The sequence below is a fragment of the Dermacentor variabilis genome, chromosome 6, assembly GCF_050947875.1.
Source record: "Dermacentor variabilis isolate Ectoservices chromosome 6, ASM5094787v1, whole genome shotgun sequence".
NCBI lineage: Eukaryota > Metazoa > Arthropoda > Arachnida > Ixodida > Ixodidae > Dermacentor > Dermacentor variabilis.
Genome location: NC_134573.1, coordinates 173,760,615 through 173,788,490, shown reverse-complemented (window position 1 = coordinate 173,788,490; position 27,876 = coordinate 173,760,615). Strand labels below are relative to the sequence as shown.

The window sequence follows — 27,876 nt, the reverse complement described above, 5'->3', positions numbered from 1 at the left end:
TGCCGTATGGAGACGTCACCGTACCTGAAAGTTGTGAATTGAAGTCGAGCCGAGCGTAGCCATATCCGGATAGCTGAAGCCGGGTGTACAGTACAATGTACTTAGATACTTATTGTTGATACGTCGGCAGTCGACGCCTTCATCCACGATATTTTTTTTCTCACGCTGTTGTTTATCTTGATCAAGGGTCGCAAAAAGACTCTCAAAGTGTCCCTTCCACGATGTTTACCCTGCCAGCTTTCTTGGCGCAATGCTGCAAAGCAGCTATGGATGTGGTGACTAGCGTGCCTCTGTTCGTCGGTTATGCGATTCAGCCGTATTGGACAGAAAGAAACATTTTTGCATTCGCGCTGTTTATGTCATGGTTAACCTACGTCTGGGAGACGTACCTGTCCTACAGGCAGGTAAGGATACCTTCATTTTGCCCTTGTTTACCACCGCTTTCGGTGCTTGTTTGCAGTGTTGCGCTTCTCTTGCAGTACAAGGTGTGCAAAGGTACGCCCCGAGTTCCTCCCGAGCTAACGGCTATAACGGACCAAGAGACATTCTCAAAAGCGAGGCTGTACTCGCTCGACAAGATGAAGTTTGGTTTCTACTCGAGTATCTGGAACGAGCTGGAAACAACGGTTTGTCCACCCCCTCTACTCACTGACTAGGATATTATCCTCTCGTTGTCAAAGTGCTCAAGGCTTCCATCGCTCACATGCACATGAGCTTTTGTGTGTGGCAGTTGCAAGAGGTGGCAGTGAGAGTGCCTTCTGTCGCGACAGATTCAGCATAACGTCACTGTAGACATTCCGGACCAGTTTCGCGAGGCTGTCTGTACTCGTCGCTCTCCGAACGTTGCTATCGCCTGACTGTGTGAGCTTGCTCGAGAAGATGCACATTACTTTTATCTTCCTGTGAGCGAACAAAAATATATGCCATAAATTTTTTTTTTAACAAAAAGTATGGGGCGAATATACTTGACCTAGCTACATTGCTACAGTTTGCGTCCGGTTATTTTCAGCTGCTCGATCCACATCTCTGTGGATGCTGAACATTTGCAGTAAAGCATGAATTAGGCTCCGGTAGTGGACCATTGTAACAAATAAATAATAATAAATGGCGACGCAGGGAGGCCGCTCGCTGAAACACAAGCCCGAACTGTCGTTTTTCGTGCACTTTGTGTCGGTCGTCTTATGATGTTAGTTACTTAGATGCCATAACTGCTTGGGCCAATACACTCCTTGCTGCAGTTCATTTCTTATGTGCGTGACCCTTCTAATTTGTGTTCAGTGTTTTTGAGACAGTTTAAATTAGCTATCTCGAAGTATTAAATGTGATTGCCATCTCTCAAAGATTCACGACAAGGCAATTGTCATGTTTGACGACACTGTTGAAACAATTCTAGTTGGGCACAGATCGTTCAAAAATATTTCCGTTGACTTTTGCAGGTCGTGCTGCTGTTTGGTGGCTTTGCCTTCTTCTGGAATTTCTGTGAGGCCTTGGCGGCCAGAGCTGGTGCTCCCGACCATGAGGTGCTGTCATAGCTGCACATTATCCTTTCCAATCAGGCGTATTATTCTAGACACTTGTCAAATTCTGACCTGCTGTTGAATTCCTGTGTCTTGGCATTTTGAGTAAAGCAGAGAGGCCATAGCATCCCTGTGAGCCATAGTGCTTTTCCTATACTGAAATTACTGGAAGGAACTATCGTGCTGCAATCATTTAGATAGCACGGGAATTATGGTTAGTACATGAATTTGTCTGCTCTTCGCACTTGTGGCTTCAAACGTTTATGTGGCTTTATTTACTACCTAAATTATGAAGGAACCCTATACATGCAGGAGGCAAAAGACATAGTGCATCAGAAATGGGACAAAAGAAGAACACAGACGACACACACGTTTGGCGCTAACTTTCAACGAGTGCTTATCGTGGGATCACAGCGTACACATATACCCTTCTCCCGCATGCATTAGAACACGTGCTCCGAGCTACCTCATAGCGTCTCTCACGGCAGTGTGGGAAGTCTATGCTAAAGAATCGTGCCAAGCGCTTAAATTCCACCTCTTTTTGTGATAATAAGATGGATGGTTTGCTGATACAAGACCCACTGAGGGTTGCGATGTGATATGCTTCAATGATGAGCCTGGTCATCTCGTTAAGGCTTTTTCCTAGGATCAATGTATCTTTAAAGAGAGGCTGGCAGGGGCATCTATCTCTTGCATTGCTGTGCAAGAAAACCATTGCCCTACTCTTTGTTTAGATTGCTATTATGCTCTCTTAGCCTATTATTAAGGCATCGTCCAGTCTGGCCGATGTAGTAAGCTCCGCAGGATGTAGGTATCTGGTAGACGACACCTGTTATACACCCTACAAGCTTATTCCGGTGATTCTTTTTGAAAGTCTTTGTACCTTCTAGTGTGGTATTTCTACACAGACTGCCTCTACATAGTGCCTCTTATCGATAGCTGAGGGATCGCTGAAGAAACTTCAATCAAGTTTCCTTGCCAGTATGCCCCAATACAGAAAAGAATAGGGTAGCAGTCATACCTTACAGGCATGGATTGTCGCATCGACTCAAGAAAATGGCACAGTGCAATAACATTGCTGTGGCGTTTTCAGCGCATAACAAATTAAGCAGTCTGTAGAATGACCACACCAGTAGGTATAAAGAAGACGACCTGCGAAAAGAATTGCTGGAATAAGCTGTCAATGTGTGTAACAGGTGTCGTCTACCAGATACCTACATCCTGCAGAGCTTGCTACAACAGCCAGACTGGACGATGCCTTAATAATAGGCTAAGAGAGCATAATAGCAATCTAAACAAAGAGCAGGTCAATGGTTTTCTTGCACAGCAATGCAAGAGATAGATGCCCCTGCCGGCCTCTCTTTAAAGATACAGTGATCCTAGGAAAAAGCCTTAACGAGATGACCAGGCTCATCATTGAAGCATATCACATCGCAACCCTCAGTGGGTCTTGTATCAGCAAACCATCCATCTTATTATCACAAAAAGAGGTGGAATTTAAGCGCTTGGCACGATTCTTTAGCATAGACTTCCCACACTGCCGTGAGAGACGCTATGAGGTAGCTCAGAGCATGTGTTCTAATGCATGCGGGAGAAGGGTATATATGTATGCTGCGATCCCGCAATAAATACTTGTTGAAAGTTAGCGCCAAACATGCGTGTCGTCTGTGTTCTTCTTTTGTGCTGTTTCGGATGCGCTACGCCTTTTGCCTCCATCATGATATACCAACAAGCCCAACGTGCAACTTCAGCTAACATGCAGAATTTTAGGGAATTGTTGCAGTTGTCACACAGTATTTTGCTAAAAATGAACAATATGCAAAGTCACGCTCATTTGAAGCCAGAAGGACAAACTAACCATTGTTCCCATCCTGGCTGCACTTCCATGCTTGTAGGTCTCATCGACACTAATGCCTGCGAGTAATTTTTGTAGGAAACCCTGTGCTGTGAGCTAACCAGAACAGTCACGATGGCGAATTTGACGAGGCCTAGAACAACAGCCCCAGGTGTTCTGTCTAACTTGGCTTCACCCATTTGTAGCACATTTATTTCTTTTTTAGCCTGTGATAAGACTTCAATATTATGTTTTTTTATTTCTTTATTATTCCTTTGTAATTAGTGTTTCTTCTAGTGATTTTTATTTTCTGTTCTTACTGCTGCACCATATTCTTTCTCATCTTGTTCTTTCTTTGTTCTTTCCTTTGCTCCTTCCTTTAGTTAATGTACAAGTTTCTATCTCTTCCTTCCTGAACAGCAGGCAGGTCTGCTTCTTCCTGTGGCAGTTTCCAACCTGATTCATCCCTTTTTCATCAATAATCACCATTTCCTCTTGTTGCCTTATGTACCTTTGTGTGTATGTTTTCAAGCTGAATAATAATGGTTGCCTGAAATTGCTTCCAGCTTGTGATCACATCTCTGTTCATTTTTGGAGGATCCCTGCTGTCCACACTGCTTGATTTGCCGTGGTCAATATACTATACCTTTGTGCTTGAGGAGCGCCATGGCTTTAACAAACAGGTGACAAGATTTGTTCTTTATTTTATTTACTTTTTCTTTTGGCCACTTCGTGTAGCAAGACCTTACCGTTATTTCCACACACTGTCAAATGACTTGTTTAATGAGAACGAAAGAAACATGATGGGCAGGATAGTGTAACAATTTAATTGCAATTTAGTTATTTTTCACATGGCACCAGGGGTTCAAGTGACTCTTTGCCTACTTTATTAGCCAGAAGGGGGGCTTGTGATCACACTGGGCACACACCTCCCCCAAAATTTCTGTGTACCAGGACGCGACCTGTCCAGCCTCCTCTGCCCCCTCCCTTATCAAATTGGTAACCCCACTCCCCGTCTCCCTGAAAAAAAATTCCTGGCTACGCCACTGTCGACCGGTTATAAGCAGTGGATAATAAAGAAGAAATAGGTGTGGCACCAAAAGAAATGCCACTTTAAAGAGACCATAATCTAATTCCTTTTTACTTGATTTTGTGCTTGCTTGATTGGGTGCTTGGCAGTTAACTGTGTAAGTGTTCCTACAATGCAGGTTGTCCATATTTTCACAAATTTAGGAAACTTCATAATAGAATAGTTCTCAATTAAGTGCGAGGAATGTTTATTGCTGAAGGAACTTATATTTACACCAGTTTGCCTGCTATTCTGTACATTAGTGAAGATCACATAAATTCATATGTTTTCTGCAAGAAGTGGTGAATTTATTAGTTATACATTTGAAATGCTTGACATTAAGGCAATTCTAAGAAAGCGTATTAACTGCACTAGGTTGTACAATTAAACCTTGATTTAACGAAGTTGATGGGACCCAGTAATTGATTGAGTTGAATTAGGAACTTGGTTGAATCAAAACCAGATTAAGAAACACTCATGCAAATAACATTGCTTATATGAAAGCAAAAAAAAGGGGAATTTTTGTCTGCATAAGCAATAATCATTAAAACTTGCCAATCCCATATTTTACTCATACTTTTCCAAAAAGGTTTCAGTGAATGGAGCCAGATGTTTAGTTCACTATGTTTCTTTGAGGTTTTTCACATGTTAGGCTTTATGAATATGTGTCACTGAATTGGGAAAACACTTTGCTAAGCTAAAAATTTTGTAACACAAGAATCCATTGAATTGAGCTTTGACTGTACTTAAATATACACGTACTATGAAGAATGAGCAAATGTGTATGTGCCTTCGCATTAGTGTTTTTCAAGGCCTCCTTAGCAAAGCTATCAGATGTCACTGGGCCAATTATGAACCTCCTTGTTTCGTGGCTCATTTCAGACTCCCGGGTTCTTCGCAAAGGATAGAGTAAAGAAGTTCTTTCTGATGCAAGCTGTCATTCTACCAATTGCTTGTGGCATTGTCCAAATCATCAAGATGGGTGGAGACTATTTCTTTATCTACCTGTGGTTCTTCACCCTCGTTGTCTCGATTGTGAGTTTTCAGCTGTTATCAGCTCATGAATTTAGATCATTGCTCTAAGCCTACTGCCCTTCCGCTTTCCTTCTTTATATTAAATGTTCAATTTCATGACTATTTAAGCAATCTGCCAGCACGCTTTAAAAGGTTACACCTTTTGGGGTGTTGTCAAAATGTTATTCTTTGTAACTAAGCTGTGTAACTGGTGTTTCTTTGGCCAGGGACACTTGGAAAGTGTATAGTGTTCTTGATGTGCAATTACCCAGCACATAGTCTCCAAAGAAGGAAGTGCCCACAGGAATGACTGCAATTATTATGTGGGACATATTGCAACCTAAAAAGTGTAATGCAAGAAATGTGCATGCAACAGTGCCTTGTTTGTTCCTCTTGGTTTCTCATGTCACTTGGCAATTCAAGTCATGTGCTAGCTGGCTCTAACTCAATCACTTCTGCATGCTTGCACATATGCTTTTGCAATTTTTAAATAGCCCTATGCGTCATTTTACTAGCACTTCAGTCACTGCTGTATGATGAAGCATGGTAGTGAAATGGCCAAGAAAATATGCATATGCACTCAAAATGTGCAACAATGTTCAGTGTATTCATTGTGGGGCAGGCTTTTCCTATGAGCATGTTGCTACCCTCATGTTTATGAGCTAAGTCAGCCAACCACCAAGTATGAGTAAAAAACTGTAAGGGACAATCAGAAACAAAAGCAATTAAAGAGAAGTGTAATTTGTAATGTTTTGGGCTTGCGATGCATGCTTGCTCTTTCCATATCTTTCTTCAATTGTGCTGCTGTCCGTCAAGCAGCAAGGACCGTGGCACAATGGAAAGAACAGCCTAACAGGTGATAGCAATAGAAATTACCATGATTTAATAAGTAAAATAGTGTAGGAAGAAAGAAAACTAAAGGTACTGGCCGAGAATTTTTCATTATATTTAGCGATCCTAGCAGGTAATACTCAAACTGGCTCAACTTTGACCTTCGACGGTCAATCCTTACACATGAACATATTCGCTTTGCTGCATGCTTAATCATACAGGAGTGGCTAGCTTTACTGTCAATCCTGTTATGAAAAATGTTTTCTAAAAAAATTTTGAGCATGCAGTCATTGATGCACGTGTAAATATCCGATGTAGAGAGAGTGTGTACTACTAGGACACACACAAAAAGAGGAAACTTGTTAATAATTTTTCTATGCCTGTCCAGGCATGCCACTTTAGTTAACATTGGCATTCAGCATTTGGCCTTACAGACATGCTGAAAGCTGGCTGATTTCAGCTGCCATATCTAAGCAATAAAGACATTATTTTCCTTGACTTCTGTTGTTTATTGTTTGTAAGTGTTGCTGTAATAGCGTTCTTTTTGCACAACCTTCTCAGTGCCTTTTGTTTGACTCCTTCCAGCTCATGTCATTCATCTACTCAGACTTCATTGCACCACTTTTGGACAAGTTCACGCCACTGCCTGAAGGAGAGCTGAAAACCAGGATTGAACAGCTGGCAGCCAGCATCAGTTTCCCACTCAAAAAGCTTTTGGTTGTAGAAGGTAATCATATTTAGACTCATCTGCTTTAGCATGAGCATGCTAAAATTTAAGTGCATTGTGCTCTTTAACATATAAGAGAGCTGAAAGCTATTTTTTTGGCATGAATGGACTATTAAAAATTTAGTAACCTGGTTTGTTTCATGCGCATAACACTTTTCATTGTATTAATGTGCCTAATGCCTACATTGCGACATCACCATTAGCTCATTGCGCCATGTGTGCTTGCAGTCATTATATGGTAATGTGACAGTTTTGTAGCTGTTCTGGGAAAGCATAATTTGCTTCAAAGTATCACAGAAGACTACAGGTGAGGCTAGAGAGGCTGCAATGTTGAAGGTAACGAATGTTGTCCTGCTCTTCTTCTTGAGAAAATTTACCATTATTTGTTCATTCAGTGCAGTGCTGCCCTCTTGTAAGAGGTTGGAAAATGGAGTAGGTTGTGCCTACATATTGTTATATCCTGGCTGGTATTAGGCACCTGCACCTATACAGCGTAGTGGACAATACTTATAAATGATAAATGCATAAGTGGTATTGTAAGTATACTTCACTTTAATAATTTGACATCCCGTATTCATTCTAGGCTGATTGAAATCCACTTTTCTTGCAAAGTGTTGAATCTTTAGAATCATCTAAGCCCTCGAAATGCATGGGAAAAATATATTGCCTGTTGGTAACATGACCACCAAAAGCAGGTGCCACATGGCTGCATTATTATTCATTTAACAGTGAATTCATTTGTTTAGACTGTCTTGTCATTTGCCCTGTAGTACTTGATTTAAGCAAGCATGATGGAGTAAACATTATGTGAGACAGAGCCTGACCAAAAGGTGGAGGAGACAGAAGTTTAATAGGAAGCTAAAGCTGAAGATTGCAGAAATTATGCAAAAGACAGAAGAGTATGCGGAACAATTGGCGAGAGCAAATTGGCAGCAATTTAGCAATTCTTTAAGTGGAACCCTGAGTACTGCCCGAACGTGGAGCATACTCAAAGCACTCCTGAACCCGACTAAAACCAAGTCGGAGAACAACAAGGCCATACAGAGGCTGGTTCACCAGTTTCAGGGATCAGATTATGAGCTCATAGAAAGAGTAAGGCACAAGTGCTTCGGGGACGGTGACCCAGCAGCCTACACGGAGTGCTACAAGGGGAAAAAAAATTTTGATCTGGACAGGCCTATAACCAAAGAGGAAGTATACGCAGCAATAAGAAATACCACTAAGAATACGGCTGCAGGCGCAGACAAGATAAAAAACGCGCTGATTCGCAACCTCAGTGATGAGCTGTTAGTCGAACTTACTGACTATCTCAACAAGCACTGGGCGGAGGAGACAGTACCCGAGGAGTGGAAGCATTCGGAGGTATTGATGATTCCAAAACCTGGCAAAAAACTGCAAGTAGAAAATCTTAGACCAATCTCTCTCATGTCATGCTTAGGCAAGCTGTACGAGCGGGAGGTTACAATGAGGCTACAAAATTATATGGAGGACAACGAGCTGTACCCCCCCAGCATGTTTGGATTCCGCGCTAAATTATCGACGCAAGACGTGCTCCTCCAGCTCAAGGAGGAGGTGCTCAGCAACGTCCCACGGAACAGCGAACACGTCATCATGGCACTGGACATTAATGGAGCCTTCGACAATGTCAGCCACGAAGCCATCCTCACAGGAATGGATAGCCTGAACTGTGGCAGAAGGATTCATGGCTACGTGAAGGCCTTCCTCTCTAACCGGACAGCAACAATCGGCCTGGGAGTAGTCAGATCAGAGAAGTTTCGCACCCCAAACAAGGGAACTCTTCAAGGGTCGGTCATCTCCCCCATCCTCTTCAACGTCGCAATGATCGGGCTAGCAAGACAACTCGAACAACTTCAAGGCACGCGGCACGCCACATACGCTGACGACATCTTGGTATGGGTGAACCGGGGATCACTCAGCGAAAAAGAAGAGTGCCTGCAAAAAGCGGCCACCTGCGTAGAAACCTACGTTAGGGCCAGGGGCCTCGCCTGCTCAATGGAGAAGTCCGAGCTCCTAAGGGTGTGGCGAGGCAAACAAAATCGAACGGTCCCTACAAGCGATGAGCTCAGCCTCAACGTATACCTCGTGGGACAACGCATTCCGGAGAAGATGACCATTCGGATCCTGGGGATGTGGCTTCAGTCCAATCAACAGTGCAATCATACTCTGACACTGCTGAAGACTGCCACCATGCAGGTAGCCCGTATGATCAACAGAGTATCTAGCAAGAGACACGGTATGAAGGAGAGCGACACACTCAGGCTAGTCGGGAGCCTCGTGGTTAGCAGAGTGGTGTATAGCCTTCCCTACCACAAATGCATCAAGCAAGAAAAAGAACAAGCGGATGCCATACTGCGAAAGGCGTACAAAACTGCGCTTCACCTGCCGCAGTGCACATCGACCGAGAAAGTGCTGGCCCTGGGACTGCACAATACCTTCAGTGAACTAAGAGAAGCACTACTATGCTCTCAGGCACGTAGGTTGATGCAGACCCCCACGGGAAGGGTGCTCCTGCGAAGATATGGCGGCGGCAACATGATCCAATAGATCGAACGTACCGAGGCCATTCCAGACAAGTATTGCAGTACACTGTGAGTCGCACCGATACCCAAGAATATGAACCAGAACCTGCACAAGGCGCGTAGAGAAGCAAGAGCGGAGTGCGTGCAGAGAACCTTGACGAACAAGGACAACACAAGGTATGCGAACGCGGCAACGTTCGTTAAAGACGGAAGACAAAACAGCAGAGCAGTGGCGACGGTGGTTAATTCGGACCTCAAGGAGATCACCAGCGCATCACTACAGGACTGAATGGTAGTCGAGGCCGAAGAGGCAGCTGGGGCTCTGGCAGCACTGGAGGGCTATCGATCTGGCAGGTCCTTAACAATAATAACACTCTCAAGCAGCATGCCGTAATTATACAAACGGCAGAATTGGGCGCAGAGCACGCCACATACTCTGCTCATGCGACCCGGAAAACAAAGTTCAGCATACCATAATCTGGGTACCAGGGCACGCTGGCATAACAGGGAACCAAGAGGCGGATAGGATAGCTCGAGGGCATACCAACCAGGCGTCCGACACATCCAGCCTTTAGGAACCCGAGTCAGTACCCATGGGCTACTCAGATATCCTAACTTATTATAAAGGGGTCAGACTGAAGTACCCACCCCCAGATAAGGATCTAAGCAGAGAGGATGCTGTTGCATGGCGGCAACTGCAGACGGGTACTTTCCCGAATCTAAACCTTCTCAATAAAATTTTCCCTACACAGTATGAGGCTAAGTGCCCATGGTGCAAAGAGAAACCAGATCTATACCACATATCATGGGCCTGTCAAAATATTGAGTCCCCAACTATCTATAAAATTACATACCCGAGTGCGGAACAGTGGGAGAGTATGCTTTCTAGCGTAAGCTTGAACGGCCAAAAGTGCCTAGTAGAGCGAGCTCGCGGGTTGGCCATACTCAGTGGAGCCTTGAACTAGGGCACCAACCCTGTGATCGCAGACAGAAGAATCCATCAGAAGATGGAAGAGCCTGTCTGAAGCCGCGAAGATCTCTTTTCTAGAGCCCAATAAATGTTTTCCGATCCGATCTGAAACATTATGTGAAGATACCTTGGAATAAGAAATTGCATATTTTTTTAGTACAAAGGTAGTTAGTGTTGGTTAGCCGGGCTGTGACACACAGAGGGTGCTACCTAATGCTAAGACAGCCTGTATATTAGCTTAAACACTTGAGAGGTCTATTCCCTGCCAGCTTGGTTTAACTGAAGCAGCAGAAGTGGTTCACTTGGTCAGATTATGGTTATAGGGATTTATTTATTTAATCAATCCTCACGAGCTCTGAGGTGGACTACTGCATGATGGGGGATAGAAGAAAAAGAACTTAACATGCAATGAAAAGAAGCACCAGCCAACTTCCTGCATAACATTCAGCAGTATGAAATCCTACGTTATTCAGCAGCTAGAGACAGAAGTTTAAAGTAGCCCGAGTATCGGACTGCAATAAATAAAGCTCTGTGCAGAAGTTACAATACGGTTGACATGCTGCACTCTTGAACATGCATTTTAAAGAAAACCTAACCAAGAAAATAAATTCACTTACATTCTGAATTCAAGACAAATGCTGACGGCTGGAAACGCACTGGGCAATGAAAATTGAATGAACCATGATAGAGGGCTTCACACAGGCAGGCTGACATTTTTGGTCAATTGATCTATCTTTTCAATGTAATGTTGAAGTAACACTGAAAAATGAAAGTAAGGGCCATGTCTGCATAGCCAGCCTGTTCTAGACCAGGAAGAAATGTCACTGTGTAGTGCAGATGCAGTTTGTGAAATGAATGCTATATAAAAAAATTTCAGCATCAACTCTTGTGATACTGCTTGCAATGCTTGTAATTGGGGAACATGTTATAAATGCCAGTGCAAATACAGTGTTATTTTTGATGCAGGTTCAAAGAGGTCATCACACAGCAATGCATACTTCTTTGGGATGTTCAAGGAGAAGAAGATTGTCTTATTCGACACCTTGTTTGAGAAAGATGAGGTGACTGAAGGTGAAAATGGGGAAGTTACCAGTGAAAAGGAAGCAGTCGAATCTAAGGTAGGTGGAAGAGCCGGAGTGAAATTGACAAACATTTTAATTCACAAGTGCTGTTGCATTGGCCGGCCACATTCGCTAATGCAGTTAAACTTGGTTATAACAAACAGGCTTAAGTGTTAAACATAGTTCAGTATATAAGGTAATTCATCGCATCCATACTCATCTATAATGAACTTAAACAAAGTGTTGTGATGGATGTGTTCATTTTGTAAGCATTTGTTATCTCCATTGGAGAAAAGAAGCAAGCAAAGAACCCATTTAATCAAAACAAATTACACATAGTAGTTAGTAACTTTTGCCTCTGCATTTAAATGTTTCTCAATGTCTCCAGGAATGACATTCACGGTGCCATGTTTTATTTCTGTCCCCTGAACTTGAAGCAGCTAATAATGTCGACCTTCCCTCAGAGTGCCAAATGGGCCACATGAGTTCGACACTATATGCAATGCCCAGTTCATTATGAGCAAGTTACTGTGACTGTGCATAAGTATTGTTCAATATGTTTCGCTTCAATGTAAAGTGTAATTCACTTGATCCAAGTTCACTGTATTTGAGTTCAACTGTAGTACAGTTAAACCATGGTATAACGAAGTCAGTAAAATCGGCAATTTCCTTTGCTATGTCGAAATTTAGTTGTACTGAAATTTGACCTTTTATGCAAATAAGTACAGTCGCTGATCGATTTTCTTTGCATGGAAAGGGGACACAGAATTGTCTGAGTTATCTGGCAATCGAAAAAAAGCGAATTTGAATGAGAAAGCAATTTATTTTGATGAATGTGGGAGTCGGCGACGAATGATACGGTTTCATGCCACGTCGAAGCTATCTTCACATCGACAGTACAAATTAAGCGAAGCCAGCCATGCTTTCATGTGCACTTTGCCTCCGCAGCTGATAGCATCACCCACACTTGGACAGTGTTATAATGAAAAGTGCCGGCAGCGGAGAGCAAATGCTTCAGCTGCGTCTCGCTTTAACGGGTCACCTAAACTCGAGATTACGCAACCTCTAATACTAAACGGGCGGGAAGACAGCTTACATGATGCCAGGCTGTCTTGGCACGCCCACTCCTTGCACCTGAGGCTGATTACCTCTAGAGCCGGGTGCGCAGCTGCGTATGCACTCAGCCGTACTTCCAGCCATGTGCAGCCACGGCCGCGATGTGTGCCAACTTACCCCCCCCACTTCCCACCCCCTTAAGCACGCTCAATTGCGTTACTGCGAGCTTGCTCCCCTCCTTTCTATCTCTTTGCTCGTGCGGGAAGGCGGCACTCTCAAAGCCACCATCCTTGTCTTGCCCTCTGTCACAAAAGTGCACGTAATCAAAATGCGCTCCGCGTATCACCCAAGCCATAAAAGTAGCTCCTCAGCCCCACGACGGTTCGACAGAGGAAGAGAGCGCATATGCCACAGACAACCGACGGGCTCAACGACAACTAGAAGCTTCGAAGAGTGTGAGGGCGTGTGCCTGAACACCCTCTCAGACCTCGACACACAGCGAGGAGAGCGACACAGAGATAGGGACGACCCGAGCATGTGCTGACGGATGAGTCACTGTGGCCGCAACTGAAAGCACAAGAAATGTCTAGAAGGTTCCCAGGCTTTGTTCATGCTATCAGTCAGAAAGTTCGAGAAATGCCGGCGAAGTCTATAAAAGCGCTGGGCTGGCATCGGAGGAGATCAGAGATCGGAATGTGCCAGTGAAGAGATGCGATGTGTAGACCGACTGTCTGCAGAAGGGGATTCCCTGACGAGCTGGCCGATCAGTTTCTAGGGCGTCTGCATTTCCAGAAGTTCCTTCAAGATTTGCCATGAGCTACGCCAAAGACATCTGGCTCAAAACCAACATGAGTGAATGAGTGGACACTTATTGCTCCTATTCATTATGTAGTGTACGTGTTGAACTCTTAGTGCTTGTCATTAATTATTTTCAAGAGTTTTGTTAATACCAATCTGAATTGCATTGTGATGTATCTAGCCGAAGTGTGTATGTATGAACGTAACTGCCTTATTTGAAGAATATATTTTGTTGAGTTTTGACAATTCTGTGCTCCGACTCGGTCTTTGGACCACAACCGGCATTTACTGGTGCCCCAGAAGGCCGCTTATTAATTGTCCGTGCTTTCGTGGGGTTATTTTCGGAGGCTCATAAGTCGGCTTTGGAATTTGGCCCAACGTTGGCACCTCCTCGTTCACAAGGTGTGCGACACCCTCACACACTTTCCCTTGCAGCTAAAGCACACGGTGCATGGGGCACGATAGGACTTTATTGCACTTGGACTTTATACTATATGGAACATGACGCGTCTCCACTTCGGCGGTCACTCTTGTCGCATGGCGCGCTATGTGAGAAGTGCATTTGCAAGCAGCCACTTTTAATTCAATCACTTGACTATCTGCATCCACAAAAGTTTCCATTTGTTGTCTCTGCATTCCTATGCAATGGCAGTGAAATTTCATTATACAGTCGAACCCACTTATAACAATACCGGTTTTAACAATTAATCGGTTATAACAACGAGAAGCTACCGCACCGTCAACTTTTGTGTTTTCCATGGTGGAATAACCTCCTTACTACAATGCCTCGATGCCGCATTGTCAGTTGTAACGAAGTCTGGCTGCTGGGTGTCTGAACTGAAAGGCAGTGAAATGCGAAATCCTTGAAAAGAAATGAAAAAAGGAAATTCAAGCCGCTGCATGATGGGCCGCTGCTCCAACAGCCGCCGTGCGCTCATTTTCCAGCCATCTTCGCACGCCTCTCTCCCGTTGCCCTTCCACACTTGCGAACATGAATAGGCTGTGCCCATAGCTCTATTCTGTCCCACCCTCCGAAACACAAATGGACCGCACCAGCTGCGCTGCTCGCAGATTATTCACATGTTGCCCGCTAGCTCCTCATTCAGTGCAGTTCTGCTAACAGCCTTTAACCGCTCATTTTAGTCTTTGTTGGTTGTGTCAAAATTGTTCCTGGGTACGCTGTTTCTCATCCTCATTTGACTCGCCGCCGAAACAGAAGATGTCTGATCTGCCTGCTGATCATTGGCAATGTATGACTGCTGGTGAGAAGACAGCACATGGCTATAGATTTGGAAGCTAACTGCTTCTAACTGATGAAGCGATCGTCTTAACATGCTTGCATCAGATAGCGACGGTGACGATGGAAGCGATGACGCGTTAGGGCAGGCTGCCTCAACATTGTCCTCTCACGAGGCCCGGCAGATGATTCAGTCCCTCTGGGGGCTTTGTTTTCGTGAGGAACGTTGCGCTGCACTATGTAGAGCACCTTGATGCCTTGGAGAATGATGCCGGCAAACATTGCGTAAAGCATGAAATATTGACGGACATGGACATAGTTTTCTTGTGCAAGCCAGTGAGAAGTACATGGCGAGGTGCTCATGGCGATCTCGCCTCAGCATTGCTTCTGGATTTCTTAACAAGCTGACAGGCTGCTGCGGCAGCCTTCTCGCAATTTTTAAAAGGCCCCTTTTGGCACTACCAAAGCTATGCCTCGGCGGTGCTCACATATCGCTTGCCACCCATGACCCCTCTTTGCAGTTGACTTAGCAATGTCATTCTTTAACACCGACAGCTGCAGCTTGTTACATGCGATCGAACTGCTCAAGCAGCAATTAAATGCAGGAGCGCAATCAGCAGCCCGAAGGAGGAAGGGGGTGGGGAGGTGCACTGGCCTTCCCTCCATTAGTTTTCTCACATCAGCTCTGCCATCCCCCTATTTTGAATTTTTCATGCAACCCGGTTATAACAATTATCGGTTATAACAATGGAATTTTCCTGGCACTTGAATATTGTTATAAGTGGGTTTGACTGTATTGAGATTGCATGCAAACACGCTTCGTTATATTGAGGTTCTAAATGCACGGTGTTCTATGGACAAGAGGTTATGAGAAGTTCAATACAGTCGAACCTCGTTCATTCAAACTTCCGGTTTATTCGAACTGACGCTGTGGTTCCATCAGTTATGTGTATTCCAGTGGGTGAAAACGCCCGGTAATTAGAACGTGCAAGTATTTGTGATGGTTAATTCGAACATACTGCGCTGCGACAATGCTCTCAGCAGCGTGCCAAATCATGTGCCTGAGTCTCCGACCAGCATTGCTCTGACTCTGCCGTAGAGAAAAAGCTTAGGAGAGATCCCTTAATGCTGCACGTGAGGTTCTGTATAATGTCCAAGGGCTATAACACCGTCGCGGTGCATCTGCGTGAAAGAGACAGTGTGGAGGAAGCAGGCCGTCTTCCGTTGTGTGCAAGGCACCCAACGTTGCGAGGCACCAAGGGGGGAGGGGACACAACTGTCGCACACCAATAGCGCACGAAATGAGACCGCCAAGAGATTGTCCGTGTTTGTCTGTGCCCACCGAAGGATTCGATAGATTTACCTTCTTGACATTTAATTTACATTATTGGCAATAAAATGTTGCGGTAATCTAGTTAAAAGCTCACTAGGAGAGTTTTCAGATTTCCCCACTGGCCAATGCGGTCTGTTCATTATTTCCGCGTTCACTTTTGTGCCGCACTGTCACCACTGTGTTCTACTCTATTTCTCTTTTTTAGGCAGTGCCTGAAAAGAAGCAACACAAGACTGGCTGCAACAATGATGAGATTCTTGGAGTTCTGTGCCATGAACTAGGACACTGGAAGCTTAGCCACGTGATTAAAAATTTCGTCATAGGCCAGGTACAGTGCTCAGCAGTCAGCTCTGTGGGATTTAGTTTTCCCAGCAGTAGCACACGCACTTAATAGAGGACGAGATAAAGTACCTAGTAGTCGTGAACACTTGCGGTTCTAGTGATGGCGGTGAACAAATTGTTTGTCTTCTAATGAAGGGAAAGGCATCTTTCCTTCTATAGTTAAAAAATAAAGCACATCTGCTATTGCTATTATCACCAGCTTATTTTTTATTCTGATGTGGGATAAAGGTCTTTTGCAGAGATCTCTAATTACCCCTAACCTGTGTAAAGCCAGCCCATCTTATGCCTCCAGATATATTTTTTCTTTATTGCTCCATCCTTTGCTGTCCTGAACTATATTCTGTTAATGATGTTTTTGTATGTTTGTTATTCTGTCTCCCCCCCTGTGTAATGCCCAAATAGGCCTTTAATATATATGAATAAATAAATAAATACACTTAACAGACCAGTTGTTCTGTTCTGCACGTTGTGTGACTTGCCCAACTTCACTTCTGTTCAGCTCTTTCCTTCCTTCAGTCTCAGCTGGATGCATATTGCTGCCATAGTTATATCATATGGTACCATTAGGAACAAATCTTGCATGAATAATATATTGCCAAGTAGAACATATTTTACAGTTTTATAACTCAAGTGCATGAGCTTGCAGCACTATGTATCTGGTTGCCAAAGACGGTGCTAAAGACCTCGCGCTCCAGTAGCACACAAGCAGAAATCATGCTGGCGTGACATGAATTGGCATAACAGGAAATGAAAACATGTTCTGGCTAGCCAGAACTTTTTTGTTTCAGTTGTCCACTATAGTACATTTATATGAGTGCTTTACTTCCAACATTTTTATTCAGTAAATTTATTCTGACATGCTTTATAGCACTCTTGATGCTGCTAGTTTTCTATGTCTGCAGGAATAAACAATCTTGTTTTTTGTGAGGGCACCCGCCGTGGTTGCTCAGTGGCTATGGTGTTGGGCTGCTGAGCACGAGGTCGCGGGATCGAATCCCAGCCATGGCGGCCGCATTTCGATGGAGGCGAAATGTGAAAACACCCGTGTACATAGATTTAGGTACACGTTAAAGATCCCCAGGTGGTCGAAATTTCCGGAGCCCTCCACTACGGCGTGCCTCATAATCAGAAAGGGGTTTTGGCACGTAAAACCCTATAATTTAAATTTTTTTTGTTAGGACAGCAAAAGAATATTCGAATGCTTACTCTTCACTTCCCTTTCAGGTCCACCTATTCTTTTGCTTCATGATCTTCTCCCTGCTCTATACGGATGACCGGGCATACAGGGCATTTGGTTTCTACAACTCCAAGCCCATCTTCATTGGGCTGATGCTGATCTTCATGTACATATTTTCACCTTACAACACTGTAAGTAGGCCTTGTACACTCCATTAATATCTTGAGTTTTCTGCTGCAGTTCCTCAGAGGTTGTGGTGTGCTACTGTAAATCTTACAAGGCAATGAGTTTGATTGCATGACTGTATAATGCAAATACGGGGATGTGTTGACATGTTGGCATATTTTGAAGGATCCTAAGTGGCTAGAGTAGATCGGCCCACCCCCAAATTTCACAGCACAACAGTGGCCGACAGAATGGCACATATGGCGTCGGGGTTAATGCATCTCTAAAACAAATCTTGAACAAGAAGAAGCGGCTGTTTTGCCAAGCTAAAAAAAAAAAAGCGGAATACAACTGATAGCTGGTATGCGTACCAGCAGGTTGCTTCATTGTTTAAAGACGCAGTCAAAAAAGCTAAACGCATTTTCTTTTACAATGCACTTTCATTTTTGCTGACTGAAAATACTAAGAAATTTTGGAAAATTGTCAAGGGTTCCGAATGTAACACAATATTGTTAACTGATGTAGAGGGCACCCGCCCTGGTTGCTCAGTGGCTATGGTGTTAGGCTGCTGAGCACGAGGTCGCGGGATCGAATCCCAGCCACGGCGGCCGCATTTCGATGGGGGCGAAATGCGAAAACACCCGTGTACTTAGATTTAGGTGCACGTTAAAGAACCCCAGCTGGTCAAAATTTCCGGAGTCCCTCACTACGGCGTGCCTCATAATCAGAAAGTGGTTTTGGCATGTAAAACCCCATAATTTAAATTTTGATGTAGATGGCGCTGTCGTTCTGCACGAAGAATGCTGTTCTGTATTCAATGAAGTGTTTTCTAAATCATTTTTCAATAAAGTGATGCCCTATACTTCTCCATCTGAAGTTAAGATGAATTTTCTTCAGATGGAGCCCTTGTTAATTGATTATGATGGTGTCTCGCGGGATTGAATCCCGGCCACGGCGGCTGCATTTCGATGGGGGCGAAATGCGAAAACACCCGTGTGCTTAGATTTAGGTGCCCGTTAAAGAACCCCAGGTGGTCAAAATTTCCGGAGTCCTCCACTACGGCGTGCCTCATAATCAGAAAGTGGTTTTGGCACGTAAAACCCCAAATATTGTAATTATTATTATTATGATGGTGTCGTGAACTTGATTAGTAAATTAAGTTTTGTCATCGTCAGGAATAGATGACATTCATTTCAAGTTTTTGAAAAATACCGAAGTGTATACTCTTCTATACTGTTGTGCAACATCTTTTCGCAGTCTATTCTGTTGTGCTCATTACCAAAGGATTTTAAAGTAGGCAAGGTGGTTCCATTTAAGTCTGGCAATGTGCATTCACCTTTAAATTACAGGCTGATTTCTCTAACAAGTGTGCCATGCAAAATTCTAGAGCATATAATATACTCTAATCTTATTAACTTCCTAGAAACAAATTCATTCTTTTCATCTTGTCAGCATGGGTTCCATAAATCGTTTTTCTGTGATACTCAGCTTATTTCATTTACACATGACATCTGTGCCGTGTTGGATAATGGATTTCACATTGACACCACCTTCTTCGACTTTTCTAAAGCATTTGATCTTGTCTCTCACCAATTACATTGTCTAAAATTAAATACACTCAACATTGACCGTAATATTATCACATGGATTGAAAACTTTTAATTCAATAGAACACAGTTTGTCTCTGCTAACAATTTTGACTCTTGCTCACTTTGTCCTGTCAGTTCTGGGGTTCCGCAAGGTTCTGTTCTCGGATTCTTGCTTTTTGTCATTTATATAAGTGATTTGCCTAACTGTGTAGCCTCCTCCATAAGGTTATTTGCATATGACTCTGTCATTTACAGAGTAATATCAAATTCTGGCACTCTAAAATTAGTCTGATCTAGACAAGTTATCTAACTGGCGTGACACTTGGAAAATGCAACGTAAGAGCCAAAAGTGCAAACTAATGAAGATTTCCTGCGATACTGCTTCGTCTAGCCTATCCAATTATCACTTGATGAACTCTGTACTCGAAGAAGTCACTACCTATAGAGACTTAGGCGTCCATATAACATCTAATTTTTTCTGACACACCACGCATAAACCACACCACTAACAATGCTAACTGCACGCTTGGTTACCTCCGTCACAATTTCTCTATGGCACCCGCTTACTTAAAGCTACTTCTGCCCAAAACACTAATACGTCCTAAGCTTGAATATGCCTCTTCCGTCTCAGGGACCCTTGCCTAGGCTACTTAACAAATGCAATGAAATCTATACAAAATCGTATCGCACATTTCATTCTTACTTAGTATTCTCGCACATCAAGCGTAACATCTATGAAGGCTACTTTAAGCCTCCCTCTCCTCTCATTCCATAGGAAGTTAGCACGCTTATCACTGCTGCACAAGATTTATTGCTACAATTCAAAATTTAAAAAACTTTTCTCCGAACCTGCATACATACATATCTTGTGCTGACCATCACCATAAATTGAGCGTTCCACATTGTCGCACAAACTTATTTTTTTATTCATTTATTCCTAAATCTACCAATGCATGGGATCATTTGCCGGTCTCAATTGTTAATATAACAAATACATCTGCTTTTAGAACTACTATTGAAGAATACTTTTGTTACTCTGCATTTTATTTAATTTTTTTATTATCATAACCTGTCGTCTGCGCACATTCTGTATTTCGTTCCGCTCCCTTCTGTAATGCCTTGAAGGTACAATAAATAAATAAATAAATAAATAAATAAATGAAAAATAAATGAATAAATAAATTTCATCTGTAACCTATTTAACAGCTTCGTGGCCTCAGAGCTTTAAAAGATTTTCCTAGATCAAGGCTGATGCTTCCTGTCAGCTGTTTAGGCCTTTTATTTCATCTTCTCTTTTTTTAATCTGTGAGAGCACTTCTTGGTTGTGTTTTCCTAGTGACCACAACAGCACGGTCTACGAATAAGTGAAATGCAGGGGCTCGATTATTAGTAGCAACCGTACGAAATCAGCAGACAATGAAACGAAAAGCACAGGGAAAATTAAGTTATTTTTCATTGAACTGTATAACCATTGAATGATTTGGGCGTAGTACTACTGCAGGATGAACCGAAACATGTTTATCCGTGTAGCAGTAAACTGCGTATTACAAAAGAGCTCTCATTTTCTTTCCTTGTTTTTTTTTTAATTTTGCATTCTTCTTTTGGTGCATACCCTCCCAGTAGCCAGATTTAATTGTTATAACCAATAACGCTGCATGGGAGCATTGTCATAAGTAGTTTATTTTACCATAGAACAGTCGCAAAAGTTGACTGCGTCAGCTGCTTATTGTTATATCTGATATAGGGTTACAGCCGGTATCATTATAAGTGAGTTCGACTGTATTTCAATGGGGTGAAGTAAAAAACAGCCCTGATTTACTTGGATTTAGGTGCACATTAATGAACGCTAGGTTGTCAAAATTAATCTAAATCCCTCCACTACGATTCCAAAACCCCAGTGTTGCTTTGGAATATTAAACCATACAAATTAATCAGTCAATAAAACAAGTGTTTCTTCTTCTTTTTTTTATGCTGACAGTGTTGTTCACAAGAGAGTAGAGGCTTGCTAAGAATGAAAAAACATGTATTGCAGGTTTTCTCTTTCACCTTGTTTCTTGAATTTGTACAGAAACTTACGTGTGTGCATTACCTGTTTTCATTCTAGCTTGTTGACTTCCTGATGACTGCCTTGAGCCGGCGCTTCGAGTTCCAAGCGGATGCCTTTGCGCGTGGCATGCATCATGCGTCATTTCTGCGAAGTGCGCTGATCAAGCTGAACCGAGACAACCTCAGCTTCCCCGTCTATGACTGGCTCTACTCCTCGTGGCATCACTCACACCCGCCAGTGCTCGAGCGTATTCGTGCACTCGGCAAAATTGATTAAGTTCGGCTGTGTCCCAACAACACCCAATGACATCACTGACTTGCGTTCATCAACCCGTGCGACTGGAAAACGTTGTAAGCTGTGTAGTAAAGCATGTTTTATATTAATTACAGTTGTAACCATTCAGTTTTCATTTTACTCTAGTCTTCACTTGTTTACTGCGCTGAATCTGCCTAAGACTTAGTATTTGTTGCCTTACCTAGCTGGTTAATGAAGACGTGCTGGAAGTAAAGCAAGACATGCCATACCTGAAAGAATGCCCCCCCCCCCCCCCCCACTTTTTTTTCTATACATGGTTACAGAACATTGCCGACAATCACCTGGGCCCGTAGCAATACTGCTAGTTCTGGGCCCATGCAATTTAATACAAAGCACCATTGAAACTGAGGTTAGCAGGTAATGTGATTTGTAAGTACAGATTCTACTAACATTGTTAACAATGTTAACAAAATATTAATAAAATTGCTGTAGCACTAGAGTAAAATGCGCAATAGCAAAAATTAGTTGCTATTACACTATTGAAACATACTCATTATGAATTATAGCTTGTTTTTAAATACATACGAAAATTTTGGACTCTTTTATTTTCTTTGGAAGGTTATTCCATATTTTCATTCTAATGTAGGCTAACCTATGCCTAGTGTACAATTTGCTAACCGGTGGTGTGTTAAAATTTCTGTTCAAGTGTGTCCTCATGTGTCTGTGTAGCATGATGAAAATGGTACTTGGAAGGGGGTTATTGTCCGAAAGTATGGCATGAACTGAACACTAACAATGAGGAATGGCATAATTCAAAATTTTTTTAATACCGGTTCTGTGTGTTCTGTATAACCAGAGAAGGGCATAATTTGGAGCACTCTTTTCTGCAGCTTGGTTGCCGGATCTAGGTGAGAGGAATATGCTCACTTTGTCTTGCCTGATCATTTAACTGCTGATTTGGACAGTGTATTTCTGTTTTTTCCAGTGCGCAGACACGCAACAGATAGATGTTGCTTTAGCTGCCGCAGACCAGTGCATGATGAGACGTTGTTTCTGCAAATTTGTTGCATTGCATTCTTTGCCATTACAGATTCGTTACAGGCCGCTGTGATCCCATTTGAATGAAAGTTTGGTGCCGTTTTTAGCATAGTGCACATTGCCATCAGCTAGGTGCGAACACAGCAAAGCATGTACTTCCTCCGTGGTACCTAAGCACAATCCCCAGATTTTTTTCTCACAACTCACACATGCACAAGTGCCGGCAGCGCAGCTCTTGTGTGTCTGTGTTCTTGACAAAACAGAAGTACACAATTTGGGCAAGGACATTACAATTTGTAAAAAGGAATTGCAAACAAAGTTAGCTAGGTTTTGGTGCATCTTGTAATTCATTTGCATCTCTTAGTGAATTTCACTTAACTTGCGAACTCTGGTATTTTGACTCTCAAGGCAGCAGTAATAACTGGGTAGTACTGCAGAGGTCAGGAGCAAAGGAAATAATGAAAAAAAAAAAAAAAACTCTCAGGATTTCTTTCTTGTTTACTACAAAATGACAAGTGCTGGCCTTGGCCTTGTATTTTTCTTTTCATGTCTTTTTGGGGTGTACTGTGCCACTTATACTCTGTGCCATAAAAATGTATTGGTGTATGTTGGTGACAATTTTATCTAAGCATTTTTGTGAAGGCCTCATAACATTAATTTTTTTAGTACACAGTTTTTCCTCTTACCTGTATTGGGCTCAGTCTTTTCTGAAGCATTATGCCGCACACATCAGTATTGTTGTATAGGAAAGAAAGCACATTTTGTTGCTGCTGTTGTATATATGCATGCCACCTTTGTTTGAAAAATGAGCGCTACTGAGCCAGTGGATTGGCTAAAGGGGTCATATACATGGTGCTCTTCCTTATGCAACATTCGATAGAAACACTGAACTTCAGAGAGATATTTCTGACATGTACATGATTTATGCCTCTGAGTAGGCTATGGTCTCATTTTTGAGCAGTTGGAGCATACCTGTGGTAGCAGATTCCTTACGATCATGCAGATGTGGGCACATTGGGCCTGTGGCCCATTTATAATATTCATCCATTCTCACCTGCACTCTTCCACATTATTTGCACGCTCTTATTGCCTTGTCTTTTTGGGTTTTCTGACCATTGCAATGTGGACGATGTGAGCTTATATTACTGGTTCAGCTGCTTCTGTATGTAAGCGTGCCTGGCAGATGTGCTTTGTGGGAAGTTGTGATTTAATATTGCATGTAAATTAAATGATTTTTTTCTACATGGTGCAGTCTGCAGTTCCATTCATTGTTCACTTTTCACATACCTCTCTAATAAATTCATTTGGTCTGTCATGTTCCACATTATGGGGCACGTGTCAGTGGCTGCTGGGAGAATGACAGGCTGTGATGTGTGGCATGTTCTGCGCTCTTGTGTGTGTGCTCGGGGCTGGTTGACTGTGTGAGGTAGTGCTCCCTCCTATATTTTTCCTTCCTCCATGATTCCCATCTTGGCTGAACAATTGCAGTGCTGGAATTCCCTCTAGTACTTGTTGTAGGAAACTCTATGGTCCTGGGTAGTATGGCAATATTTTAGTTATTGCATAGAAAGCTTTATTTTCCAGCTTTTTTTTTTTCCAAAATGCAGGAAGGCTAGCCCAGCTTTGCGGCAGGTGGGTTATCATAAGGCCAATCTTTGCCACAGGTGAAAGGATCACGCATCACGTGACTAGCGTTGCTGGTGCCAATAGTATAAAGAGCAGGCACAGTCCGCTCCGTTTCATGGTCAGGTTTGGCGGGATTTGCCACCTGCCAAGGATTCTGCAATCTGCAGGGTCAGGGCAAGTTCACACTGCGCCCCCCTCCCGCCTCCCCTTGTTCTTCCGTCCTCTGTGCCAATGCATGCAATCAGGTCATGAAATTTTCGCGCCCACCGTGTAAACTAAAAACTAGTTGTTTGGGTGGCTGCTAGAAGCTTAAAAAAAGTAGAATGCCTCCCCCCCCCCAAGACTGCACGCTTCCTCCGCACTTTTCTCTGGTGTGTGCGCTCGATTGAGCCGTGATCACCTGCTCACCCTTGAACGCTTTCACTCGCAGAAGTGCTGCTTGCTGGGCCAGTTGGTTCATGCTGACACTTGAAAAAACCTGCGAAAAAATTGAGACACAAACACGACAGAAAGAGGAGTCACCACAACGCTGGACTAGCAACTGACATATATTTTAAAACATGGATCAAACATCAAACCACCGACGCATGTGCAATGCTATTAGCAAGGTACAAATTCTTTAAATTAAACACGCCATTTTGCCCTAACTACAACATCCTTAAATTCAGCCTTTCAGAAAAGCTCTGTCTTTATCGCCCGGAGAGATAGAAGGAACACTGATGCATTTTCCTTCCTCTTGTGTACTGATATAAAATGCAAAATGCCTCAAGTATTTCTCTTTTGGTTTTCGTCCTGCCCCTGCCAAGAATCGTCACATTTTCAAAATCTGTTGCACAGTCACGCTGACGACAGTGATGACAATGAAAAGCCAGGTGACCAGCTCCTTGAGAATTTGTCAACGCACAGTGCTTGTGCATCCGGTCATTCACGCATAGGCCTGTTTGGCCAATATAGGTTTTACCACACTTCAATGAGATTTTGTATATAACAAGTGTTGTGCACTTTACGTATTTATTCACATGCCTTGGTTTTGCGGGCTTCTTTCTTCTTTCCAGCATTTTCAATATGCGTGTACAGTCCTGACAGCTTACATGGAGCGGAAAACACTAATTTTACACCATGTCACGCAGTGACTTTCTTGATAAATAAGGCATCACATGAACATGCAGCATGAACATGAAGCACGTGCACAAATACGCGACACATGTTATCTACAAAATCGCATTGAAATGTAAGGTTTATATTGGCCAAACAAGCCGATGCATCAATGACTGAAAGCGCGAGCATTGCGCGTTAACAAATTCTCAAGGAGCTGGTCACTTGGCTTTTCATTGTCGTCACTGTCGTCAGCGTGACTGTGCACCACATTTTTAAAATGTGACGATTCTTGGCAGGCGCAGGACGAAAACCGAAAGAGAAATACTTGAGGCGTTTTATATCGGTATACAAGAGGAAGGAAAATGCATCAGTTACCCATCTATCTCTCCGAGCTACAAAGAGATAGCTTTTGCAAAAGGATGAGTTTAAAGATGTGAAAGTTAGGGCAAAATGGTGTGTTCATCAATTTAAAGAATTTGTACCTTGCTAAGAGCACTGCGCATGAGCCGACGGTTTGATGGTCGAGGGTTGATCCGTGTTTTCAAATATGTCAGTTGCTAGTTCAGCGTTGTGGTGTCTCTTCTTTCTGTCGTGTTTGCGTCTCAATTTTTTCACTGGTTTTCTAGTGATTCACTTGCACAAGGCGCGCGGCGACGATATTATTGCCCTTGGACTTTATACGGAACCTTCAGAAATGCGCCTTGAGTGCCCATATAATTGTTATCGCAATTAAAAAAAGACTATGCGCATCTACGAACGGCTTCGGTAACGAGAGTTCGCCCTTCCGTGTGCCGCAAAGATGGCGGCCGTGGACAACTTTGTTGCCATACGCACACTCGCTTTCGTTTGCGAGGCGTTTTGTCAGCTTTCCTAGTCTCGCACGGTGCTAGAAGTAGATCTGCGTCCATTCCGCACCAAATCGTAACTTTAGTTGCCGGCGCCCTATGAAGCAGTGCCGATTAGGCCTAGTGGCCTAAACAGTGTAATCTTGACTAAAATTGGCCGCCGGCCGATGGGGTAACGGGCCGCAAGCCGCCGCTATATATATAGTATGTTTAGATGGGTGGCTCATCATGTCGTCGGTCCCGAGGTTACACGTGCGTGCTAGACTGACAGATGTTGAAGCGGCGTGAAGTTCGTCACCGCATATCCAACACGCCCTAGAAAACGCTTATGTAGCACTTATTGAGAAACAAAGCTGTATCGGGAGTTTTTCATGTTGCTCTACAATTTTCTCTTTGATATTTTTATCTAATATTAATGTTAGAGAAGGTGATTAATTCAAACTAATTATCTAATTAGGTGGAATGCAAAAAAAAAATCTGGGCATCTCCAAGTGATAGCAAACATTACCTTGTTTCTGTCCAGCTATGTGGCATTTGCATATTTTTTAAATCTTGGTGCATGATAGTTGGGACACCTTGTATATACTGTGCGTGCGTGCGTGCGTGCGTGCGTGCGTGCGTGTGTGTGTGTGTGCGTGTGTGCGTGTGTGCGTGTGTGTGTGTGTGTGTGTGTGTGTGTGTGTGTGTGTGTGTGTGTGTGTGTGTGTGTGTGTGTGTGTGTGTGTGTGTGTGTGTGTGTGTGTGTGTGTTGCAAAGGACCTACCACCGAAAGGTGAGAGCTTCGTTACGAGGTAGTAGGCACTGCAAGAAATGCTTGTTGGGGAAAGTGGTTCTTGTCGGAAAGTGGTGCTTGTTGGGAAGATGGGGAAAGTGGTCATCTTCTGTTTAGGGCTCATAGTTACGCAAGTACGTCTACGGCGCTAGTGATCTACCTCACTTTACCTCCTTCACGAAGGGCAACATTTTAAAATCGGCTGTTAACATACGATTGCTTCGTATTGATCAACTCAAACCTCGTGTTCATTTGGTTGCTGAGTAGCTTGCGAGTTCGGTTCGTGGCTGTGGTGGCCACGTTCCAATGATGGAGGAGGACTGCAAGAACATGTGTGTATTTTGGATCTGAGGGAGTAAAGAAAGCTCCAAGCGGTCAGAATTAATCCGGGGCCTCCCATTATGGTGTCTATCATAGCCTGCAAGTTGCTTTGAGGCGTTAAACCCCGTCATTTTGTGAAATCTTTTGCTATAGCATGGGTGACAAGACACATTCCAAAAGGCCATAAGATAACGAGCAAGGGGGAGAGAAGAAAAGTGCTGCTTCAGTGATAACGAGTATCTGGATAGGGCAGTCCCTGTGCAAGTCTCGAGTTCTCTGACGGTTATCTTAATTCTGAGCGCGCTAGCGTAAATGCAACGCTGGGCATTCACGTTTAACATTTCGGTTGCCTTGGCGATCGCATGCGTCCAACCATCTATTACAGATTAGTTAATTTCTCTTTCCTAAGGTCTCGCAACATTGGCTGTGTACCTTAAAGGGTCCCTCACCAGGCCTCATAGCAAATTTTGGTTGTACGCTGGAAGTTGTTATTATGTTGGTATTATGTGTCCGCTGGGGAGCTATCTGCCGCAAAAGTTTTTCAAATTGGCTCATTAATAGCCGAGATAGGAATATTTCAGTGCCGCTTTCTCCACTCGCCTCGTCTAGCCTCC

General features: G+C 43.3%; 1 protein-coding gene across 1 annotated transcript; it reads left to right on the top strand.

Annotated features, from left to right (window-relative positions):
- Window positions 1–58: 58 nt before the first annotated feature.
- On the top strand, window positions 59–23,847 carry LOC142585826 (CAAX prenyl protease 1 homolog). Its single transcript, XM_075696852.1, has 10 exons — window positions 59–404; window positions 480–626; window positions 1,437–1,520; window positions 3,918–4,034; window positions 5,303–5,455; window positions 6,851–6,992; window positions 11,469–11,620; window positions 16,193–16,315; window positions 17,554–17,697; window positions 21,365–23,847. The coding sequence occupies exons 1-10, from the start codon at window positions 222–224 to the stop codon at window positions 21,581–21,583; spliced, it is 1,464 nt and encodes a 487-aa protein (XP_075552967.1). The 5' UTR covers window positions 59–221; the 3' UTR covers window positions 21,584–23,847.
- Window positions 23,848–27,876: the final 4,029 nt, after the last annotated feature.